This window comes from Miniopterus schreibersii (assembly GCF_964146895.1).
Source record: "Miniopterus schreibersii genome assembly, chromosome: 8".
Lineage (NCBI taxonomy): Eukaryota > Metazoa > Chordata > Mammalia > Chiroptera > Miniopteridae > Miniopterus > Miniopterus schreibersii.
Window position 1 is genome coordinate 59,675,774 of NC_138109.1, and position 21,052 is coordinate 59,696,825.

The window sequence follows — 21,052 nt, forward strand, 5'->3', positions numbered from 1 at the left end:
CCCTGGCTGGTGTGGCTCAGTTGGCTGAGTGTTGTCCCAGGCACTGGTTCATTCCTGGTCAGGGCACATGCTGGGGTTTCTGGCTCCATCCCCACCCAGTAGGGGGCGTGCAGGAGGCACCGATCCATGTCTGTCTGTCTGTCTGTCTCTCTTCCTCTCCCTCTCCCTTCCTCTCTCTCTCAAATCAATAAAAACATATCTTTTAAAAACCTGTGGAATGCAGCTAGCAGTTCTTAGAGGGAAATTTTCAGCCTTAAAAACACTAAAGAAAAAACAAGAGACAATATAGCTAGCACTCAACTACAGAGGCTTAAAAAAACCATTGTTATTATAACAATAACAGAGTAAGCCCCCAAAAGAAGTACCCCCCCCCAAACCCACAGAAATTAATGGGGGGAAAAGATCAATGATACCAAAAGCTAGTTCTTTGAAAACTTTAACAAAAGAGATAAACCTTTTAGCAAGAGTGATCATGAGAAAAAGAGGCACAAACAAAGGTGACTAGAGAAGAAAGGGTAAATGACAGTGAATAATATAAACAACTCCATACATTTGACATAGAAAAATATAACTAATAAAAAAGATGCAAGAAGAAGCAGAAAATCTGAATAAGACTAATAAACATTTTTAAAAAATTGAATCAGTAACAAAAAATATCAGGTCAAGGTGCAGTCTAGGAGGACCTCAAGGTGCGATAGAAGATTTCTATAAGAGTGAAAACCAGGTAACAACATAAATGTCTATCAAGAGAATGGTTTAATAAATTGTGGTATACTTATACAATAAAATACTATACAGTAATTTAAAATGAAAGAATTTGGCCTATACACATCAAATGGAAAAATGCTGAAAATAGTTTCAAATGGAAAAAGTTGGAGAATATGTGCAGTTTAGTATCATTTATTAACGTTTAGGAACATACAAAACAATACTACATATTGTTAGATGGGCTAGGTACAGAAGCCCAGGTACAAAAACTAGGGTACAGAAACTCACCAGGGCAGGAAGCCCCAGATGCCCAGCAAGGGACGAACCTGGGAAAACATGAACCTTGTCCCCAGGGTAACCGATCTTCCCCTAGCATATCGCTGGTCATGCTGTTTAGACCCCCTGAGCCCTGAGCATTTCCTTCCTAAAGGTAACATCTAGGCCTCAGTTGTAGTTCAGCTCCAGGCCCAGAGAAGCAGTCAATGGCTGACTCAGGACCAGATAAGATACATTAACTAATGGCTCCTACCCTGGCACTGATCAATCAGTGGAGACCTCAACCCTGAGAGAGCACACCTGGAAAGCTGAGGAATATTCTACTGAGACCCTCCCCTGAGACCTCCCCTAAGATTCCCACCTGCAAGAAAGAGATAAATACGCTCAGGGCAGGCGAAAGGAGCCAGCTTGCGCTCCCTACTAGGGGAGCATGCCAGTGCCATCTCCAGGAGACTTGCAAGCAGGGGAGCAATGGGCAGCGGCAGCTCGTCCGGGGCTCACCCCCTGAACCTGTCCCAAGGCCCCTTTTCTCTCTGACTTCCCAGGGAGCCAAAGCAGCCCAGCCTCGGTTCTCCTATTGCTTCTATGCTCTTCCTTGTCTCACTGTCCCAAGTATATTTTTCCGCCATCACGGACCCAATACCCTTTGACTCAGTGCTGGGTAGCCCTTCCCTTTGGATATCCCATCCCCTCTTCATAAATTTGATTTTCTTTATCCACCGTCTGAGATGGCTGTTTAGCCTGCCTGCGTACCACCGACCCTTACCTTTCACATATTTATACACCCAGACACGCAGTGAAGTTATGAAAAGGTGATGGCAAGGACTCCCACCAAATTCACGATGGGGGTTACCCTGAGGAGGAGGCAGGAGACTATCAGGGGAGATAAAGAGAGCTTCAACTGTACTGCAATGAATGATTTTTTTTCTCTTCATTTTAAAAAGGAAGCAAATATGGTGAAAGGTTAACATTTGCTAGTAGATGGTAGGTACATGGGTATTTGTCATATTGCTTTCTATATGTCATCACTGTTCTAAGAGCTTTTCATGTGTATCTCTTTAATCTTTACAACCTCCCTATGAAAGATGTATTTACATTATCTCCATTTTACTGATAAAGAAACTGAGGCAAGAGAGGTGAAGAAGAGGTTAAGAAACTTGCAGAGCAGGTTAGTGGTACTGAAATCTGACTAGCCCAGATAGTCTGCCTCCAGAGCCTGAGCTTTTGACCACTGAGGTAAAAAAACCCAGAATTCCTTCTTCTGGAGAGGAACATGAAGAGCAGGCTTAATAAGGGCTGGGTCAGATGCCGTCACCAGTGCTCCTACGAAGGGGATCTGGTCACACTCATTTCCTCTGCACAAGCAACTCCAAGCAGGGCCAGGACTTTACACAAATGTCTGACATAATCAAATGCATATAAAGAGCACTTGCTGAATGGATGGATGAATGAAGTGCATCCTGGGTTTTTATCCAGAAACGAGGCATTTTATTATGAACAGCTATCCCCTTCAACTGTGCTCATCTGTGGCCCCGAGTTCTGAGCAACACTATCCATAACTCTGCCCGGGTTCAGATTTAAATGTGACCCTTTTCCCACATTACCCATCTTCCAATGAATAATCTTTAGGTTGTGTGTTTCCTGCCTGAGCCTATATTCTTCCTCCCTTCTTTCCTTATATCCCCAAACCTAGCATCATTTATGTTCATGTTATCTTCCCTGGTAGGGAGTAAGATGATCTGAAGGCAGAGACGAGGTGTGAGTCCTCCCCTCACCTTTGGGCACCTCACTGCGTGTGTCTGGGCGCGCGCAGGCTAAGCAGCCGTCCCAGCCGGGCGCGTAAGTTTCATCTGAACTTCCTCTCCCCTCTAGCAGAGTTTGGTATTGCAGTGTCTAGTAAATGTTTATTAAATAACCACCATAAAGAACATAGTGATTTTGATTTTAAAACCTCATTGAGAATAAAATTAATACTTTTCCATAAAATTTAAAAACAAACAAACAAAAACTAACCAATACCTTATCAGTACACTGTTAAGCAGCGAAGACAAGTCCAGCTTTCAGCTACAAGAATCACATTCTTGTTTTGAGAAGGCCTCAAGCCAAGCTGCATCAAAGAGGCAGTCACAAAGAACAGGCTCTTCAACTTGTGGCTTCCATCCCCGACCAAAAGCAAATTTCCCTGATGCTTGTATGAAAAGGATGGTTAGCCACGCACTGTTTTGTTTTGTTTGTCAGACAGGGCCATACCCAACTATAATTACTGTCAGTAATCTGATCTTCCAACTAAAAAGACACAGAGATGACAAAGAATGTTCAACTTTACAAAAGGAAACTCAGCAGAAAACGTAAAAGGTTTTTCCTTCCCTAAGATTATTTTATTACTACAGTTTTACAATATACCCTCCTTTGCTTGCACATATCTTGTAGTGCCAGAAGATGGCACCCTTTGGCTAAATTTTACAAAACCCATCTAAACTGAAGGAATAACTTCAGGAAGGATGGAAATTGTACCACAGGGGCAATGGCAATGAACAAATGCATAGTACTGGGTTTTAAATAATTTTATAATATTCATGTTCTAATAATGTATTTGAGGCAATCTTATCAATTTCTCCTTATTTAGAAAAAAACAGCAGAGTTGGGTTCTCAATAAAGCCTGAAAATATTCCAAGTCTCTAGTCAGCATCCTGTTCCATGCCCTACAGCAGCAATTGAAAATTGTCACCATTCTCTGCACTCTTAACTGCATCTGCAATGTCTCATTTCCCCGCCCTCTCTCTTGACTTCTTTTTCTTGGCCATTAACAGAGTGCTTATTGCACTCTCTCTTCCTCTCCCTGTCCACACACACACACACACACACACACACACACACACACCCTCTCCACTCTCCTTCCCTTCTGTTACAATGTCTCTAGTGTACTTTAAAATTCTTCAGCATACACAGTGCGGTGGCCGTGGCGGGGTGTGTGCGGGTGAATTTGCAGTCAGGCGCCTCTGTGGCCTAATCAGGGACGCAGCAATGGACAGGTGCTCAGCTAGCGCTCTAATGACGTAAAGGAAACCCATGCTCCATGTCTTGGTCAAGATTGATCCATTTCTGCCCCGGCCAGTATGGCTCAGTTGGTTGGATGACCCATGTTGGAGGCAACTGATTGATGTTTCTCTCACTGATGTTTTTCTCTCTCTCCTTTCCTCTCTCTAAAATCAATAAAAGACATTTTTAAAAAGACTGATCTAAGATTTGCTAATTAGCAAATTATTGGTGAAATCTGTGGCCCGTTAAATATCATGGTGAATGTTAGAAATGGCTATTGGTGCAATTAAAGGTATTTAATATATGTGAGTTGGCTAAAATATGAGATATTCCCTACCCTTTTACAAAAAGGGTAAAAGAACCAGTTGAAGCTATAACCTTTTTTAGGGAGGTTTTACACAGAGGTTCTCAAGCTTTAGGTAGCTTCAGATCTCCTGGAGGTCTTGTTAAAACACAGACAGCTGAACATCAGTCTCAGAGTTTTTGACTCATTGGTGGGGCTGAAAATTCGCATTTGTAGCCAGTTGCCAGGTGATACCAATGCTGCTGGTCAAAGAGAGACCTTTTGAGAATCACTGGTTCAGAATTTCTAGTTCCTTGGTGCTCTTATAAGGGTAACACACTTGCCTCTGGAGTGTCATTGCTTCTCCTTGAGCAAATCTTTCATGCAAGTTGACAGAGCTCCTAAAATGACAGTGAACTTCAATGAGTTTACAGACTGATTATATGGAATGTTTTGTGACTGCTTGCAAAAAGATATGTGCTGAATAAATGCCTATATGTGCAGCAGAAATCACTTTCATATTATTTGGTTGCATGGCAGTATTAATACTCACCTATATCAAACATTTTCAGTGGTTGCCATTATCTTTCAAAATAGAATCTAAGGAGCATGCATGACCAAGATGGATTTGGTTAACTTAAAATAAATTCCCAGCCAAAAGGTAGAAGCAACCCAAGGCTTCATCAGTGGAGGAATGGGTAAACAAAATGTGGCATATACATACAATGGAATATTGTTGAGCCTTAAAAAGGAAGGAAATTCTGACATATGCTACAATATGGGTGAAACTTCAAGATATTATGCTAAGTGAAATAAGCCAGTCACAAAAAGACAAATACTGTGTGCTTCCACTTATGAGGTCTCTAAAGTAGTCAAACTCATAGAAACAGAAAGTAGAAGGGTAGATACTAGGTCCTGGCAGGGAGAAGGAATGGGAAGTTGTTTAATGGGTATAGAGTTTCAGTTCTGCAAGATGAAAGTTATGAAGATTGGTTGCACACAATGTGAATATACTTAACACTACTGAACTGTACAATTAAAATGATTAAGATGCACTATGGAAAACAGTATGGACATTCCTCAAAAAATTAAAAATAAAACTACCCTATGATCCAGCAATTCCACGTGTGGATATCTATGTGAAGAAAATGAAAACACTAACTCAAAAAGATAAATGCATCCCCTGTTCATGGCAGCATTATTTACAATAGCCAGGATCCTGGTTTTGTTTTGTTTGTTTGTTTTTTGCTAAATCTAGCAACATTATTTCCAGTCTCAATCATGTGCTTCTTGTTTATTTTTCCATATCCTTTAGTACTCTGTATGCATCATCAGGGAGGGGACATGTTTTATTCTGTATCTCCAGGTTCTAGCACAGGGCTGGTAAGCACAGAACTAAAATGGCATGGTGTTTTCATACTGGTTTGTTTCTTCTAAACTGGCTTTCCTCCTTAGTCTCTCCCTTTTTAAAAAAATATGCTTTTATTGATTTCAGAGAGAGGAAGGGAGAGGAAGAGAGAGACAGAAACATCAATGATGACAGTCATTGATCAGCTGCCTCCTGCATGCCCCCTACTGGGGCTTGAGCCCGAAACCCAGAGACGTGTCCTGAACGGGAATTGAACCCTGATCTCCTGGTTCAACCACTGAGCCACGCCGGCCTGGCTCACGCTTAGTCTTTTTACTGCTTCTCAGGAATAACGCGATTGATTACAATGATACCACTTGTCTCAGGATCACGATGACTATCACATGACATAAGAGTGCAGCGTAACACATGAAGGCCACCAGAAATGCAGTTACAATTTAACCAGTAAGACGATACTTAGAATAAAGCTTATATTTGTTAAGATTTGAAGTAAACTTGTTCAGTAAATATTTTTCTATAAATTCGCAAAAGATTGGTAGCCTAACTCAAGATGGCACAAAGGAAGACTATACTTTTCTTCCAAGGAAAAAATTAAGCTTGTACTTTAAAAACAGTAAGTTCCAAGTGGACTGGTGCCATATAGTTTAAAATAATGGATAATGGAACAAAATGAACCTTTGGAGTCAAATAATAATTGATCCTAAGCAGATGTAAACCTAAATGAAAGTGTTAGTTATGTACTACTATCTAACTGGACCATGGTTTCCAATGTATTAAATTTAGTATAAATTTAATATAGTTAAATTTATGAGCTAAGTTAAGCTAGTTGTTTAAAGCAACAAACCATCATCTCTAGAAATTATATCTTAAAAGAGACTGTAATAAAATTTAGAGGCTCTTTCATCTTTTAATGCTTCAATTTTAAAGCACATGCTCATATAATAGCCACAAAGGTTCAGCAGAATGGCACTGAGATTTCTCATTAGTACCCAGGTAGAACCTCACTCTGATCATAGAGGAACGTGCCAGAAATATCAACATTAATCAATGTTTTCCTGAAAAATGTATAGAAGGAAAATTTCTCCCTCCCTCCCTCCCCTTTCTTTTCTTTTTTTAAAGAACCCAGCAAACTACAGAGTCAAACTGCGTAAAATTTCTTTATGATTAGGCTCCAAATAGGACTTGCTGAAATAATGAGGGAGTTAGAGATATCTATGACCAGAGACAATGTACAGTGCAATGAGTTATATAACATTATAATTAGGTTGGTAAGAGAAAAAAAAAGAGAAAAGCACAACAGGAAAAAATGGATCCTTCCTTCCGAGCACATCTAATTAGGGTTAGTCAGTGGCTGCTCTCAGCTTCACAGAGCTGCCTTGAAACAAAGAGCAGAACATGGTTCTCTTTACAACGTCCACGGGTCAACCTGGGCTTCCTGGGGTGTGCCGCCCCCACTCCACTTCCCTTCTCGGAAGTTTGAAAAGCATATTAAACATTTCACTAATCAAGGTCTAAGTAATGAATACGACAGTGGAAAGTTTAACCATACTTTTATTAAAAACGGAAAACAAGAAACTTGAATTCCAATTGCAAATCAAGGTACAATGTGCAGCACTAATCCCAGTTTTGGCTCCTCGCTTCCCAGAAACTTAAATAAATTAAGAATCCCATTAACCTTACAACACCTTTTAACAAAAATTATCCACTTATGAGAGAAAACGTCTCAGAGAAATTATAGTAATAGTCTATAGTGATTGCCAATGTTGAAATTATAATAGACTTGATTACTAAAAGAGACTAATACACAAGAGATCATAATTTATATGAAATACATACCTGATTTGTTCAACATTCTAAGTTGTTTTCTTTAAATTTACAATAAAAGGACAAAAGAGGAAAGTATATTAATTTATAGGCAGCCAAAAGGCTGTATGTAGTTCAGTGGCTACTAGTGCATGGATCTGGGAATTCTCCGATCTCATGTTAATCAGCATCTTGCTCTTTGGGATAAAAAGGCTAAGGCAAGCCAGGTTCGTAATAGAAAGGAGAAAGACGCTCCTCAGTACCTTTCCAAACTCCTTCTATTCTATAAGGCCCTGCAGAAGTTCTATGTCTTCTATGAAGCCCTTCTCTATTATTCTACCCACAGTGATCTCTCTATTCATTGAGGCCTTCTTTTTATAAATTTTTGTAGTATAAATATTTATAGCACAAACTGAATAATTTTAACGTGATGTAATGTTTTTTGGATGTGTCAATTTGGCTACTCTACAGTCCCCAGTCACTGAAGCAAACAATAATCTAGGTGTTGCTGTGAAGGTGTTTTGTAGATGTGATTAAAGTCCATAATCAAGTGACTTTAAGAGAAATTATCCTAGATAGACTGGATGGGCCTGGTTCAATTAGTTGAAACGCCTTAAGAGAATTGCTGAGGCTTCCCTAATGAAGAAATGCTACCTGTGGGGAGCCACTTCAGCCCATGCCCAGAAGTTCCAGACTGTCTTTCCTGACAGCCTACCCTATAGGTTTTGGACTGGCCTCCCCAGCCCCCACAACTGGGTAAGCCAATTCCTTGTACTAAATCTCTGTCTCTCTTTTTTTTTTTTTTAAATTGAGATATAATTGACATATAACAGCATATTAGTTTCAGGTATATAACATAATAATTTGATATTTGTATATACAGATGCTCCTCAACGTACGATGGGGTTACATCCCAGTAAACTCATCGTAAATGGAAGATATCATTAAATCAAAAATGCATTGCCCAGCCAGGCGAGGCTCAGCGGTTGAGCATCAACCTAGGATCCAGGCGATTGGGGTTCGATTCCCAGTCAGGGCACATGCCAGGGTTGCGGGCTTGATCCCCAGTCGGAGGCATGCAGGAGACAGCCGATCAATGACTCTCTCATCATTGATGTTTCTATCTCTCTCTCCCTCTCCCTTCCTCTCTCTGAAATCAATAAAGATATATTTTTTTTAAAATGCATTTAATACACCAAACCTACAGAACATCAAAGCTTAGCCTAGCCTACCTTAAACGTTCTCAGAATACTACATTAGCCTACAGTTAGGAAAAATCATCTAACAAAAAGCCAATAAAGTGTTGAATATCTTGTAACTTATGATGTGCATTGCTTTCACAATCATAATGTTGAAAAACCTTAAGTTGAGCCATCATAAGTTGGGGACCATCTATATTGTGAAATAATCACCATAGTAAGTCTAGTTACCATCCATCACCATACACAGTTACATTTTTTTTCTTGTGATAACTTTTAAATCTACTCTCTTGGCAGCTTTCAAATATACAATACAGTATTATTAACCTTTTAATACATGAAGTCATTTATCCTCACAACCATTTGATGAGACATGTAGTATTATTAATCCTCACTTTACAGAAGCTAAATAACTTGCCCAAGCTTATACAGCCAAGGAACAGCAAAGGCAGAACTCAAACCTGAAGCTCTTTTATTCCAATGCTTATGCTCTTAACCACTACAATAAATATGACCCCTCACAGACACAAAGGGAGAGAGAGAGGAAAAAAGACAGAGACACATATACGGAGAAGAAAGCTATGTAAGCTCAGGCAGACTATGATTTTTAAATGCAGGTAAACTGTTTATCACCATCTGTTGATTGCCTGTCATTCCTAACTCCTAAACAACAATCTCAGTTTGGAGGCAAAGTTCTGAATGGGACAGTCACAGCAATCCTCTGGAGATTTTAATTTCACTTTAATTAATAAGAAATGGAAGCAGAACATGATTATAGCATAATTTAATGCTAATTTTACTAAAATGTGAAAATGATGAAAAAATTTTCTGAGCCTAAAGTGCATCTTTTTCTTTTTAATTTTTTTTACCCCCCCTTGAGAATATGTTTATTAATTTTAGAGAGAGAGGAAGGGGAAGAGAGAGGGAGAAAGAGAGGAGACAGAGAGAGAAAAATATCAATTGGTTGCCTCCTGTATGCTCCCCAACTGGGGATGGGATCCGAAACCCAGGTAAGTGCCCTGACAGGGAATCTAATCTGCAACCTTTCTGTGTACGGGACGATGCTCCAACCCACTGAGCCACACGGGTCAGGGCCAGAAAAAAATATTTTTAAAGTATACATTAAAACTTCAAGGAGCTAGCAAGATAGTACTTGATCAAGATCTGGGAGGAAATAAGATCCCAGGAAGAAGAGCCTAGATTTTGTGGCTGAATTGCCCTCCATAAGACTGTGTATTTCGATCTTACGGAAGGTCAAAATCTAGTCCAGTCCCTATCAAGGGTGGGGTCCTGGCTCACCATGCTTTAGGCTGAGACCCTGAAGGGCCGAACCCCAGGGGTAAAAGTGAACTAAAAGAACCTCAGAGAGGTGAGCTGACTCATAGCCTCTTTTTCCCTGGGGATTTTGCTGATACTGGGCATGAGCAGAGATCTGAGAACCAGAGCTGCTGCTGGGGATAAGAAACCAGCGAGCTTTTATAGGAAACTAAGGGAGCCTCAAGCGTACAGACAGTTATCCTGTTGGGATATTTGCCAAGTCCTGAGACTTTACAGAATGGAGGCTAAAAATCTCATTTGAGGGCCTTTGAAAAGCAGAGCAGACTTTTTGGCAGTCTCACGAGATACAGACTAGAGTTATGAACTTGCCAGAGTGAGAAACCCCAATGAATTCCCAGGCTCGCAGTTAAAGTCCCGAGAGGGCTAGGCTTGTACAATGGGGATGAGCCAAAAATAGCCTGGGCTTTACTAGAGGTGCAACCCAGCCTCCAGTCGGAAAAGCCCATGGTCGGATTAAGATGATCAGCTACCATTATAACTACCTACTAGAAGAAAGGGAAACTATCTGGAGGCATATATAAAAAACTACAGGGCACGCCAAACACAAAATGACAAGACCAAAACCAAGAGATAAATATGGACAACAGAAACAGATCCACAGATGATCCAGATAATGGAGTCATCCAAAAAGTATTTTAAAATAACTACATTCATGTTCAAGTAAACTTGAAAAAAGGTAGAGAAAATAAATAAAACAATATAAAATTTCAATAGAGAATTGAAACATATTTAAGAGAATTAGGAAGACAATATGGCAGTTCCTCGAAAAGTTAAATATAGAATTACCGTATGATTCAGCAATTCCTCTTCTAGGTATACACCCAAACGAACTGAAAGCAGGAACTCAAACATGTACTTGCACACCAATGTTCATAGCAGCATTATTTACAATAGCCAAAAGGTGGGAACTACTCTATAGGTGATCCTTGAACAACATGAATTTAAATTGCACAGGTCCACTTATATGTGGTTTTAAAAAAGCTTTCATTTAGACTTTAAAAATATTTTTTCGGGCTCAACATTGCTAATCATCAGAGAGATGCAAATTAAAACCACAGTGAGGTATCACTTCACACCTGTCAGAATGGCTCCATCAACAAATCTACAAACGACATGCGCTGGCGAGGGTGCGGAGAAAGGGGAACCCGGGTACACTGCTGGTGGGAATGCAGACTGGGGCAGCCACTATGGAAAACAGTATGGAGGTTCCTCAAAAAATTAAAAATGGAGCTGCCTTTTGACCCAGTGATTCCACTCCTAGGAATGTATCCTAAGAATCCTGAAACATTAATCAGAAAGAATATATGTACCCCGATGTTCATAGCAGCGCAATTTACACTAGCTAAGATGTGGAAACAGCCCAAGTGCCCATCAGTAGATGAGTGGATAAAAAAGCTGTGGCACATTTACACCATGGGATACTACGTAGCTATAAAGAAGAAGGACCTCGTACTTTTTGGGACAGTATGGATGGACCTCGAGAGTATTATGCGAAGCGAAATAAGTCAAGCAGAGAAAGACAAACATCACATGATCTCGCTTATATGTGGAATCTAAAGAACTTAATAAACTGATGATCAGAATAGATTCAATGACATGGAAGCATGGACCAGACTGACAAATCTCAGAGGGATGGAGGAGGGCGGGTGGGTGTAGGGAGAGAGAGTAACCAAAGAATTTATATGTGTATATGCACAACCCAAGGACATGGACAATGGTGTGGAGAGGGACTGGGGAGGAAGATGGGAAGGGGTGGAATGGGTCATTGGGGAGAAAAAGGGACATCTGTAACATTTTAAACAAAAATAAATACACACACAAATAAATAAAAAATAAAATAAAATTTAAAAAATTTAAAAAATAAAAGACTATGACTCAAGCAACAAAAAAATAAAATAAAATAAAAAATAAAATAAAAATATTTTTTCTGCTTGCTTTTTTTAGTTCTAATCAGACAATTCCTAAGCAGTATTAGTATTGTCTTAGTACTACTGATCTTAGTACTACCAGTTTTGGTAAGTTTTAAAAACATAATTCCCAAATGCAGAGAGACTACTCTTTTTTTTTTAACCAGCCTTAGAGAAAAGGAATAATTTTTCATTTTCAACTTTTAGTAAGATAAACATTATTATGCTAGAATTATATTTTACTTCTATTTCTTACCTATTAAAATAAAATTAAAGGAAAAAAATGAGGTACTTCAACTATAATTCACTCATAACAACATGTACCAACATATACCTTACATTTTTAAAGGTTATTGTATTTATGTAAGATAAAAACATAGCTATTTCATTTTCGCTTAATTTGTTAGGACAGTAGTTCTAACATCACCATGTGATGTTAATAGGTCTTCCTGGGAGGGTTGTGGTGGGGATAGACTTTTTCCCTAATCAAGATGCACAACACATATTAGTATTTGCTTTTTCTGGACATGCACAGTGCACATTAATATATTAAAGATCTTGAGAAGTCCTTAATGAAGTCCGCTATTTACCTTTGTTTAACTCTCTTTTTTCAAATATACCTGATGGAAACCTTCTATCCATGAAATATCTTTTAATGTGCCCCCCAGGCACCTAGTTTGAGAAAGGTGGCCTAAAGAAGGGAAATAAACATTTCAAATAGTATTGGTTATTTATATGTTATTATAGTTGATAATATAACTTTTGCTTCTTTCTTCTTCATTGAAAGTGAGTTTCGTACGGTTTTTTGTTAGCTTTATCAAACTTTAACTTTCTTTGTCAGCCTTTTCTGACATGGGGTAGCAGAAAGAGTATGAGCTATATAGAGACAGAATTAGGATCAAATTCTGGCTCCACCATCACAGGCAAATTCTTCTCCCTCTGAGTGGCATTTCTTTATTTGTAAAATGGGCGTGGGGTGGGGGTCTTTCATAGTTTTATGTTACTTTACATGGTTTGACCCCAGAGGTTCCTCCTATCTTAAAATTCCTCAAGGATCTAGACTGACCAGTTGGAATGGACATAAGATTGAACCTTGATTTGGGACACTCCTTTGTTAATGAAGTCCTCTGCTTTTTAAAAATTTTATTTATTAATTTGAGAGAGAGACAGGTAAGGGGAGGGGGGAGAGAGAGAGAGAAACATTGACCTTTTATCCCACCAACTTATGTATTCACCAGTTGACTCTTGTATGTACCCTGACCAAGGATGGAACCCACAACTGTGGTGTACTGGGATGAAGTGCTAACTACTGAGCTACCTGGCCAGGGCCTCCCCTGCTTCTTATACTTCTTATATTAGTAATTCCTCCCTTGTCTAGTTAAGAGGCTGTAATACTCCTGAGGAATTTTTTTTTTTTTTTTAAATCCTGACTGATAGAGTACCTAGAGTAAAACTGAGTTTTATTTTTTTACAATTTTGGAAAGCTCAGATCTCCCTGTCTTATGTTCTTATAACATTTCCTATTGTAATGCTTATCTTACCTGACTGTTATTACTCATTTTCTTCCCTCCTATAAGTTTGTAAGGTCAGGATGTCTTGTCTCCTGCTATATGCACACACTTAGCACCACTGGCCTGGGTTAAGAGTAACCACTCAATAATTATATAACCCTTAATAAGTTATAATAATTGGAACCCCAAAAATCATTATTAGCAAAAATATAATTCTCAGGTAAATGTTTTATTTACATCAGAATATATTACCATAAAATAAGGAATTAAATTTACTTATCCTCAAACATTTAAAATATAAGTGCTATGGTACCAATAATTACTACTAGAAATCTTAGACAGATAGAGCGATCTTCCTGAGATATAGCCAAACATTAGGATAGAAATTAAATAATAAATAAACTTATATGCTTTATAGATAAATTTCTTGTATTCAAGAATGACTCCATTTATTTGAAAGATGTGTTCTGGAAAAATTGCCTGTACATATCACTTTCAAACTGTAAGCATTATAAAAACCCCATCTGATTAGAGTAAACCAAACTTCAAGTATATTTGAAAAGTAAAATACCCTGTTTGTAATGAGGATGCTCTCACACTAGTCTGTGTTATATATTTGGACTTCTGAATATTAGATTTTCCTAGGTGGGGAATTGTCCTACTAACTTTGTCATATCAAAATGCTAAGAAGTTCAGCAAAACTCTAAGGTCGAATTAACTTTTACGTTTGGAAAATATTATTAAATATATTAGTAGCAAATATAATGTTATTAATATAACCTATCAATCTAGGTTTTTCCATATACCAGGAAATAAAAAATACTTACTATTATTTTCTTACAGTCCTTTCCTCTGCATAGTTCTGTATAGGTGGAGTATTGCACATATATAATCCAGCTTCCAACAAAAACCACCAACCAGGAAAAGAAGAGATATTTCATCCGCACATATGAGAAGCGAGCCTGTGAGTAAAAGAGCACATAACAATCATTCATTCAGCACCAAGTCAGCATTCACTGTCCTAAAACGTGATTTTTTTCCCCACTTCTTGGAAGAACTCACTATATACTCTAGGCTTTCATATGGCAATTCTCTTAGAACAAAGTGTACTTTCACTGAGTTCAAACAGTACTGGTCTTAGAAAAGGAAGCTCCTTGGTCCTGCCAACGAAAAGAGGAACAAAATACCCTTTAAAATGTATAACCTTTCAAATACCACCAGTATTGAAAGCTACTTATTAAGCACAAGCACGTGCACCATGCTATCCTGGGCACCCTGTAAGGTCAGGTAAAGAGAGACACAATTCCTATTTACTACAAACTTACAGAAGACTGTTTCAAATAAGAATCTTACAGTTATTTATGGATAATCATGATAAAAATAATTGTTTTTAAGAAATAAGAATTTGGTTAGTTGTCCAATGCCTCACAGTCGTGTAACTATTTAAACTATTTCCCTACTGTATTCACTAAAGCCTTATGTTCCTTCTATTCAACCAGCCAAATGCTTCACCTAATAGATATTCCGGAAAGTTGAGAATATTACAACTTTTAAAGGAGAAATGAATGGAGAAGAAAAGTTAGGACAGATAAAGAACACATTACTTCTTGTATGTCGGCTTGTAAAGCTGCACAATAGGATCATCTTTGCATTGTTTTGCTCCCAGTGCTCTGGTATCTAATTGCAACTTGGGCCGGCTGCTACCTTTCCTCCATCAACCTGTCAATAAAAGACTGCAGCCGCCACTCTAATGCTAATAGGTGTCCCTGTCTGGGGTTCAGTAAAAGGAGAAACTTTATTCTGGTGAACAGTTTGCAAACCAGGGAAACACAGCTACCAGTGGAAATCCAAAGTTCCCCTCTACCACAAAGGGGAGGCTGGCTTATATAGAGAATGTGCTTGCCCTAGTTCTAGATTGGTCCATTTTTATGCAAATGAGAAACCCAAATTTGCTATTTGATTGGTTCAAATAGTAGTGTTCTGGTTGTTTGGAATCTCGAGTTTTGATTGGTTGTTATTGAGCTGCTCTGATTGGTCAGCAAAGATGCAAAGGAGCCCAGCCGGGCATAGCTCCGCGGTTGAGCGTCGACCTGGGATCCAGGCGATAAGGGTTCGATTCCTGGTCAGGGCACATGCCCGGGTTGCGGCCTGCAGCTGATCAATGACTCTCTCATCATTGATGTTTCTATCTCTCTCTCTCTCCCTCTCCCTTCCTCTCTCTGAAGTCAATAAAGACATATTTAAAAAAAAAAAAAAAAGATGCAAAGGAGGCTACAAATGTGCAGCTCCAACTGGATGGAGCAGCTGTCTGCTGTTGGTTGAAATATAATTCCAGAAACTTCTTTATAAGGTACAGCTCAGGCAGCAGAAACTCAGTACAAGAGACTGGCAGCTCAGTCTGAGGCACTTCCCTGATACACAGTGTGCAGTGAGAGGCTTCTACAAACAATGGCTGTTAGACTCCAGTTATAAATTTGGGCCCTGTTAACCACAGGAGTCCTTTTTGGCAGGTACATTCCTTCTTGGGGTCAACAAATCACATATCAAACAGTTTAATCTTCTATTGGCAGTTGGTCAAGATAATTTGACATTTCTTTTTTGGTCTGGAGTTCCAATGGTCTGGTTTTATACATTAAAATTTAGGACTATGGGGGGAACTGAGCAGAATAAATTAAAGATATGTTAACAAACAACAAAAAGCTAGTTTTGCTTTTAAAATCACAAGCCAGTTTCTCACACTGGGCAACAGTAGGATACTGTGAGTACTGTGAGCATACAATGAAAGCAGAAAGAGATGAAAGAGACATAAAAGTGCACCTGCAGAAGACAATGAGTGCAAAGGAAAAAGAGACTCAGGAAATACTGAATTCAGTTGGCCCTATTTATGGTTTAGATATCAGTCTTTGTCAGGTTAACAGATGGTGAATCCCATTACCAAAAAGCTCAAGTACAACAAATTCACAGTTAAAAAATAGGTCTTTAAGCTTTATTATTTTACTTTTATTAAAATATTTAAAAATGTCTTTTAATGCAAGGTATTTTTGTATACTCTAAATGAATCCAGTAAAAAGAAAATTCAGAAAATTCCAACTTAACATCACATAAAGGACAATAGGGGGCATATACCAAGGGGTTTGTTTTGAAGACACTTAAGATTATTTGGCCCTAATTAGAGGTCTGGTCATCAGATAGAAATGGATACATAATAGTATTGTGAGTCTTAAATATGACTAAATGACATACCTATAGAACATAAGTACATTCCTAGGCACATAAAAAAATACTCAACAAATGTTAGCTAAATTAACATGCAAGGCACTAAGCAAAAAGCCAATAATGCTGTCATTATGACTTGGTCACCACCTTCTTTTTTGAACTTGCCAAGAAGAAAACTGAATCTGAATCTGATCGAGCCTTTAGCTCCAACTACCAGTTTACAGGACATTCAGGAGACAGAGGAACATAAGTGAAACTTAAGTAAGTGACACTATTAGGATACAATCAGCAAACTCCAGGCTGTGGGAAACGCTGCAACACACAACCCAGTTTCTTCAAGAAATAAATTATAAGGTGGAAAATCAAGGGAGGATGGGAAGAACTAAAGATTAAAAAATATTTAAGAAATAAAACAAATAATCACAATATGTATATCTTTTTTAGTCCTGATTCAAATGAAAATATGTGGGGGAAATGACATTTATGAGATAAATATTTGAAAACTGATAGGATACTTGATGATACTAAGGGATCATTTTAATATTCAGGTATGACAAGGGTCTGTGGTAATGTTGAAAGAAAAGAGGCCTGATACTTCAGAGATAGATATTGAAATATTTATCAAAGAATTGATATATCTGGAATTTGCTTCAAAATAATATGGGAAGGGAAAAGTATGGGTAGTATGGTTGAAACAAATTGGCCATGAGTTGATAATTGATCAAGCTGGGTGATGGGTTCATGCCTTCTTTTGTATGTTTTTCTCTACTGATTTAAAAATCTTTATATTGCACAATAAAACACACTGCCACACCAGGACACCACCTTCGCACACGTTCATTCAGCAACTATCTACTGACTGTCTACTAGGTGCCAGGTACTGCCTTGGGCACTTTCAGCGCATCTCCAGTTAGGAACAAACACATAACAAATCTACCATACAAGAGTCCTTTATTTTTATTGTAAAAATATATATATTTTAATTGATTTCAGAGAGAAGAAGCGAGAGGGAGAGAGAGATAAGAACATCGGTGAGAGACATCAATGGCTGCCTCCTGCACGCCCCCTACTGGGGATTGAGCCTGCAACCCAGGCATGTGCCCTGACAAGGAATCGAGCTAGTGACCTCCAACTAAGCCACACAGGCTGGGCACAAGTACCCTTTAAATAGTTAAAAGTGTAATTTGAAGGACCATAGAATGGCATAATTTTACTTTTAGAAGTCCAATCTTATATTAAGTTAATATTTTACAGAATTTTTTTGAGACAGGGTTTTAAAACAAGATTAATTTCAATTCATTTAGTAAAACAACCAGGGAAAACATGACACTATTTATTTTTTCCTCCTCATGCCTTGCTCCACAGCAGGAATAAGTCACTGAGTAAAGGAAAAACAACACAGACCCTACTGGTGAGCAGGGTTCTCACTCAGTGTTCAAGATTTGATCCTATCTTACCTTCTTCTAGACACCCACCTAAAAAAGTTTAGTGATGTCCAATGCGCTTTAGATTCTCCATCAATAATTTTTATTTCGGTTTCTGTACAAATGTTCAATAAAACTACCATAAAATTCTTTCTAATGCATAGGAAGCTTAATAGATTTTGAAGCTAAGACTTACATTTCTCTCTCCTGCGTATCTAATTTAATAAACTGAAATCATTTTGCTTTTCTATAAAACTCAAATAGCTACACTTTTATTTACTCTGGCATGTTTAAACTGGAAAACATCCTGTGAACTGGCTTGCCCGCTGAGTGCTCGTCATGATACAGAATGCCAAAAATTTTGGAGAGGAAGTTAGATTAATGACGTTCCCAGCAGGGCACTGGGCCTCACCTGTTGTAGACATAATGACAAAAGGAGTGAAACATAATTTTATTCCAGCATGCCATGGAAAATAACGGGGATTTTGGTGTAACAAGGACCTTCAGGTGTCCTCTAATGTCTACAGATCCTGCTAGTTCATTGATTGAAGAAAAACATCCATAAATGACGTATGTAGCTATTAACTAATTTTACTGCCCTGTGTGGCACTCACTAAAATGTTTCCAGTGGTCTGTTCTGTACCAATTACCTAGACAGTTTGGTCTTTGATTAAGAAATGCAGTTATTGTTTCTGACCTTTTTATTTATGTTCAACTATTGAACTACCCAAAATACTGCCTAGCAGCATTCCTATTCTGCTGATTTTGTGTTAGCTACTAATGGTGCACTGCTTTATTCCAAATTAGGATCCTGAAAAGCATGCTAAGAATTTTAGTAAATATACTGCGGCAGTGATTCTCAACTGGAGTCAATTTTGTCTCCTGGGGAACTCCTGGCAATGGCTGGAGATAATGTTTGTTTCACAACTGGGGAGTGCTACTGGAATCTTGTAGGTACAGGGCAGAGAAGCTGCTAAACATCCCACAATGAACAGAAAAGCCACCTCACCTCCAACAACAATAAAGAATTATCTGGCCCAAATGTCATTAGTGCTAAGGTTGAGAAGCCTTGTATTATGGTTACGTGATAAAATGAAAAAAATTATGGGTTGAAAGAATCAAACTTATATGACACTATCATTTTATTTTAAATTAGTCTTTAAAGCATAAAGTACTGCTAATTATAAAAATATAACATCTGTCTGGAAATAACAGTTAGAAGCAGTTCTTTATAACGAGTAAATGTGTAGCAATATCTTATTATAAATTTAAAAAATCACTGGAGATGGAAAAGATATAAATGATGAAACAAACTTTCTTTACCAATTCCACTCTAAAGAACAGTAACACTTGTTTTACTTACATTACAAGTTTAAAAAATACGCATAAAGAGACAACACATCAAATTTTAGCCATTTAAGGCTATTACTTATCTACTTCATATTCAATATCTTTCATAAACATATAAAACACAAAGTCCCATTTATTTTACCCCTAAATATTCCCTACATGGATGTTCTTAATGTTAAGTATGGAAGAAAAATATCCATCATATTTCTACTTTTACCCACAAATAATTTAACATATTTAGTGGACTTAAAAACTCAGGAAACACAACTGATAAAGTTATTACTTGCTAAACATAAAATCATTTCATCATTTCATAGAAAAAGCTGAGAGACATGTTTGTCCATTTTATTCAAATTTTTAAATTAGCAGTTATTTCTTATTGTTATATTGACAACATTGCAGCTAGATGAGTTTTACAGTATATTTAAAAGTAGTCCGGCTGCAAAAACTAGAGTTATGCCCGGCCGGGCGTGGCTCAGCGGTTGAGCATCGACCTAGGATCCAGGCGATCGGGGTTCGATTCCCAGTCAGGGCACATGCCCGGGTTGCGGGCTCGATCAATGACTCTCTCATCATTGATGTTTCTCTCTCTCTCTCCCCCTTTCCTTTCCTCTCTCTGAAATCAATAAAGACATATTAAAAAAACCCAAAAATTAAAAAACACACACAACTGAAGTTACAATTATTGACACATATCCCCAAATATAACTTTACCCTTTCTTTAAATAAATTCTAGATATTTACAGCAATAATAATTTTGAAAACGATGCTAGCTATAAAAAAATATGAGGAAACCATTTAATAAGGTAAATATTTACTGTATATCACAACACATGCTGATAAATTTTATTTGAAGTGGATCCAGCTTCCCTAAAGAATGCTTCACTGCTAGTTGGAGGGCTATTAAGAAGAATATCTAAATGTACCAAATTTAAACTAGCCTACTGATAATTTCCACAAACATCAAAAACCACTTGTGATAATCAAAGAAACATAGAAAAAGAGCTTTAATGCCATTCCAAGCTAGCAAGGAAAACTTTAAGTTTATATGTTAAAAAAAAATGAAAATAAAGGTTATAAAATTGTACACACTCCCTAGTTTGTCTTGAACATGAAAACACTTTTTTATCACAAGACTTTAGAGAGAAATTCCAAAGGGCATTATTGGTCTCCTGGTCAGAGTTTTAGCATTCTTCATCTTTCTAACAGGTGAATTTTCACATTTACCGGAAGAATCCTAGCTGTTCTCTGATCTAAATTCTAAAGGTTTTATTTGTACGAGCATATTCTCTGTTTTGATTTTATTGAAACTCTAGAATTAAAATTCCAATGAAGAGCAGATAATTTTCACATTTTCTCTGAATCCTGGTTCAGATTTCTTATGCTTAGAGATTGGCAGCATCAAAAATGCAAGAGCACTTGGGGAATTAGTTGTATCGGGTCATCCTTAAGCCTGTGGCTAGTTTCAACAGTAGTGTCAAAGTATGCAAAAATGCTCATGGTATACTGGTGGGATTATGGGTGATTTCTACTTTTCTTCTCTATTACATAGATTTTCTATAATGAATATGTACTACTTTTTTAATGGGGAAAAAATGACCTTTGTATATAGATGCTTTGCATATCTAT

General features: G+C 37.8%; 1 protein-coding gene across 1 annotated transcript in view; it reads right to left on the reverse strand.

The window, feature by feature from the left end:
* Positions 1–21,052, reverse strand: part of DIPK1A (divergent protein kinase domain 1A) — an 89,098-nt gene that overhangs the window by 12,172 nt on the left and 55,874 nt on the right. Inside the window, exon 2 of the mRNA XM_081144985.1 lies at positions 14,261–14,395. Coding sequence (XP_081001111.1) covers positions 14,261–14,395 — 135 coding nt within the window. The remainder of the gene's footprint in view (positions 1–14,260; positions 14,396–21,052) is intronic.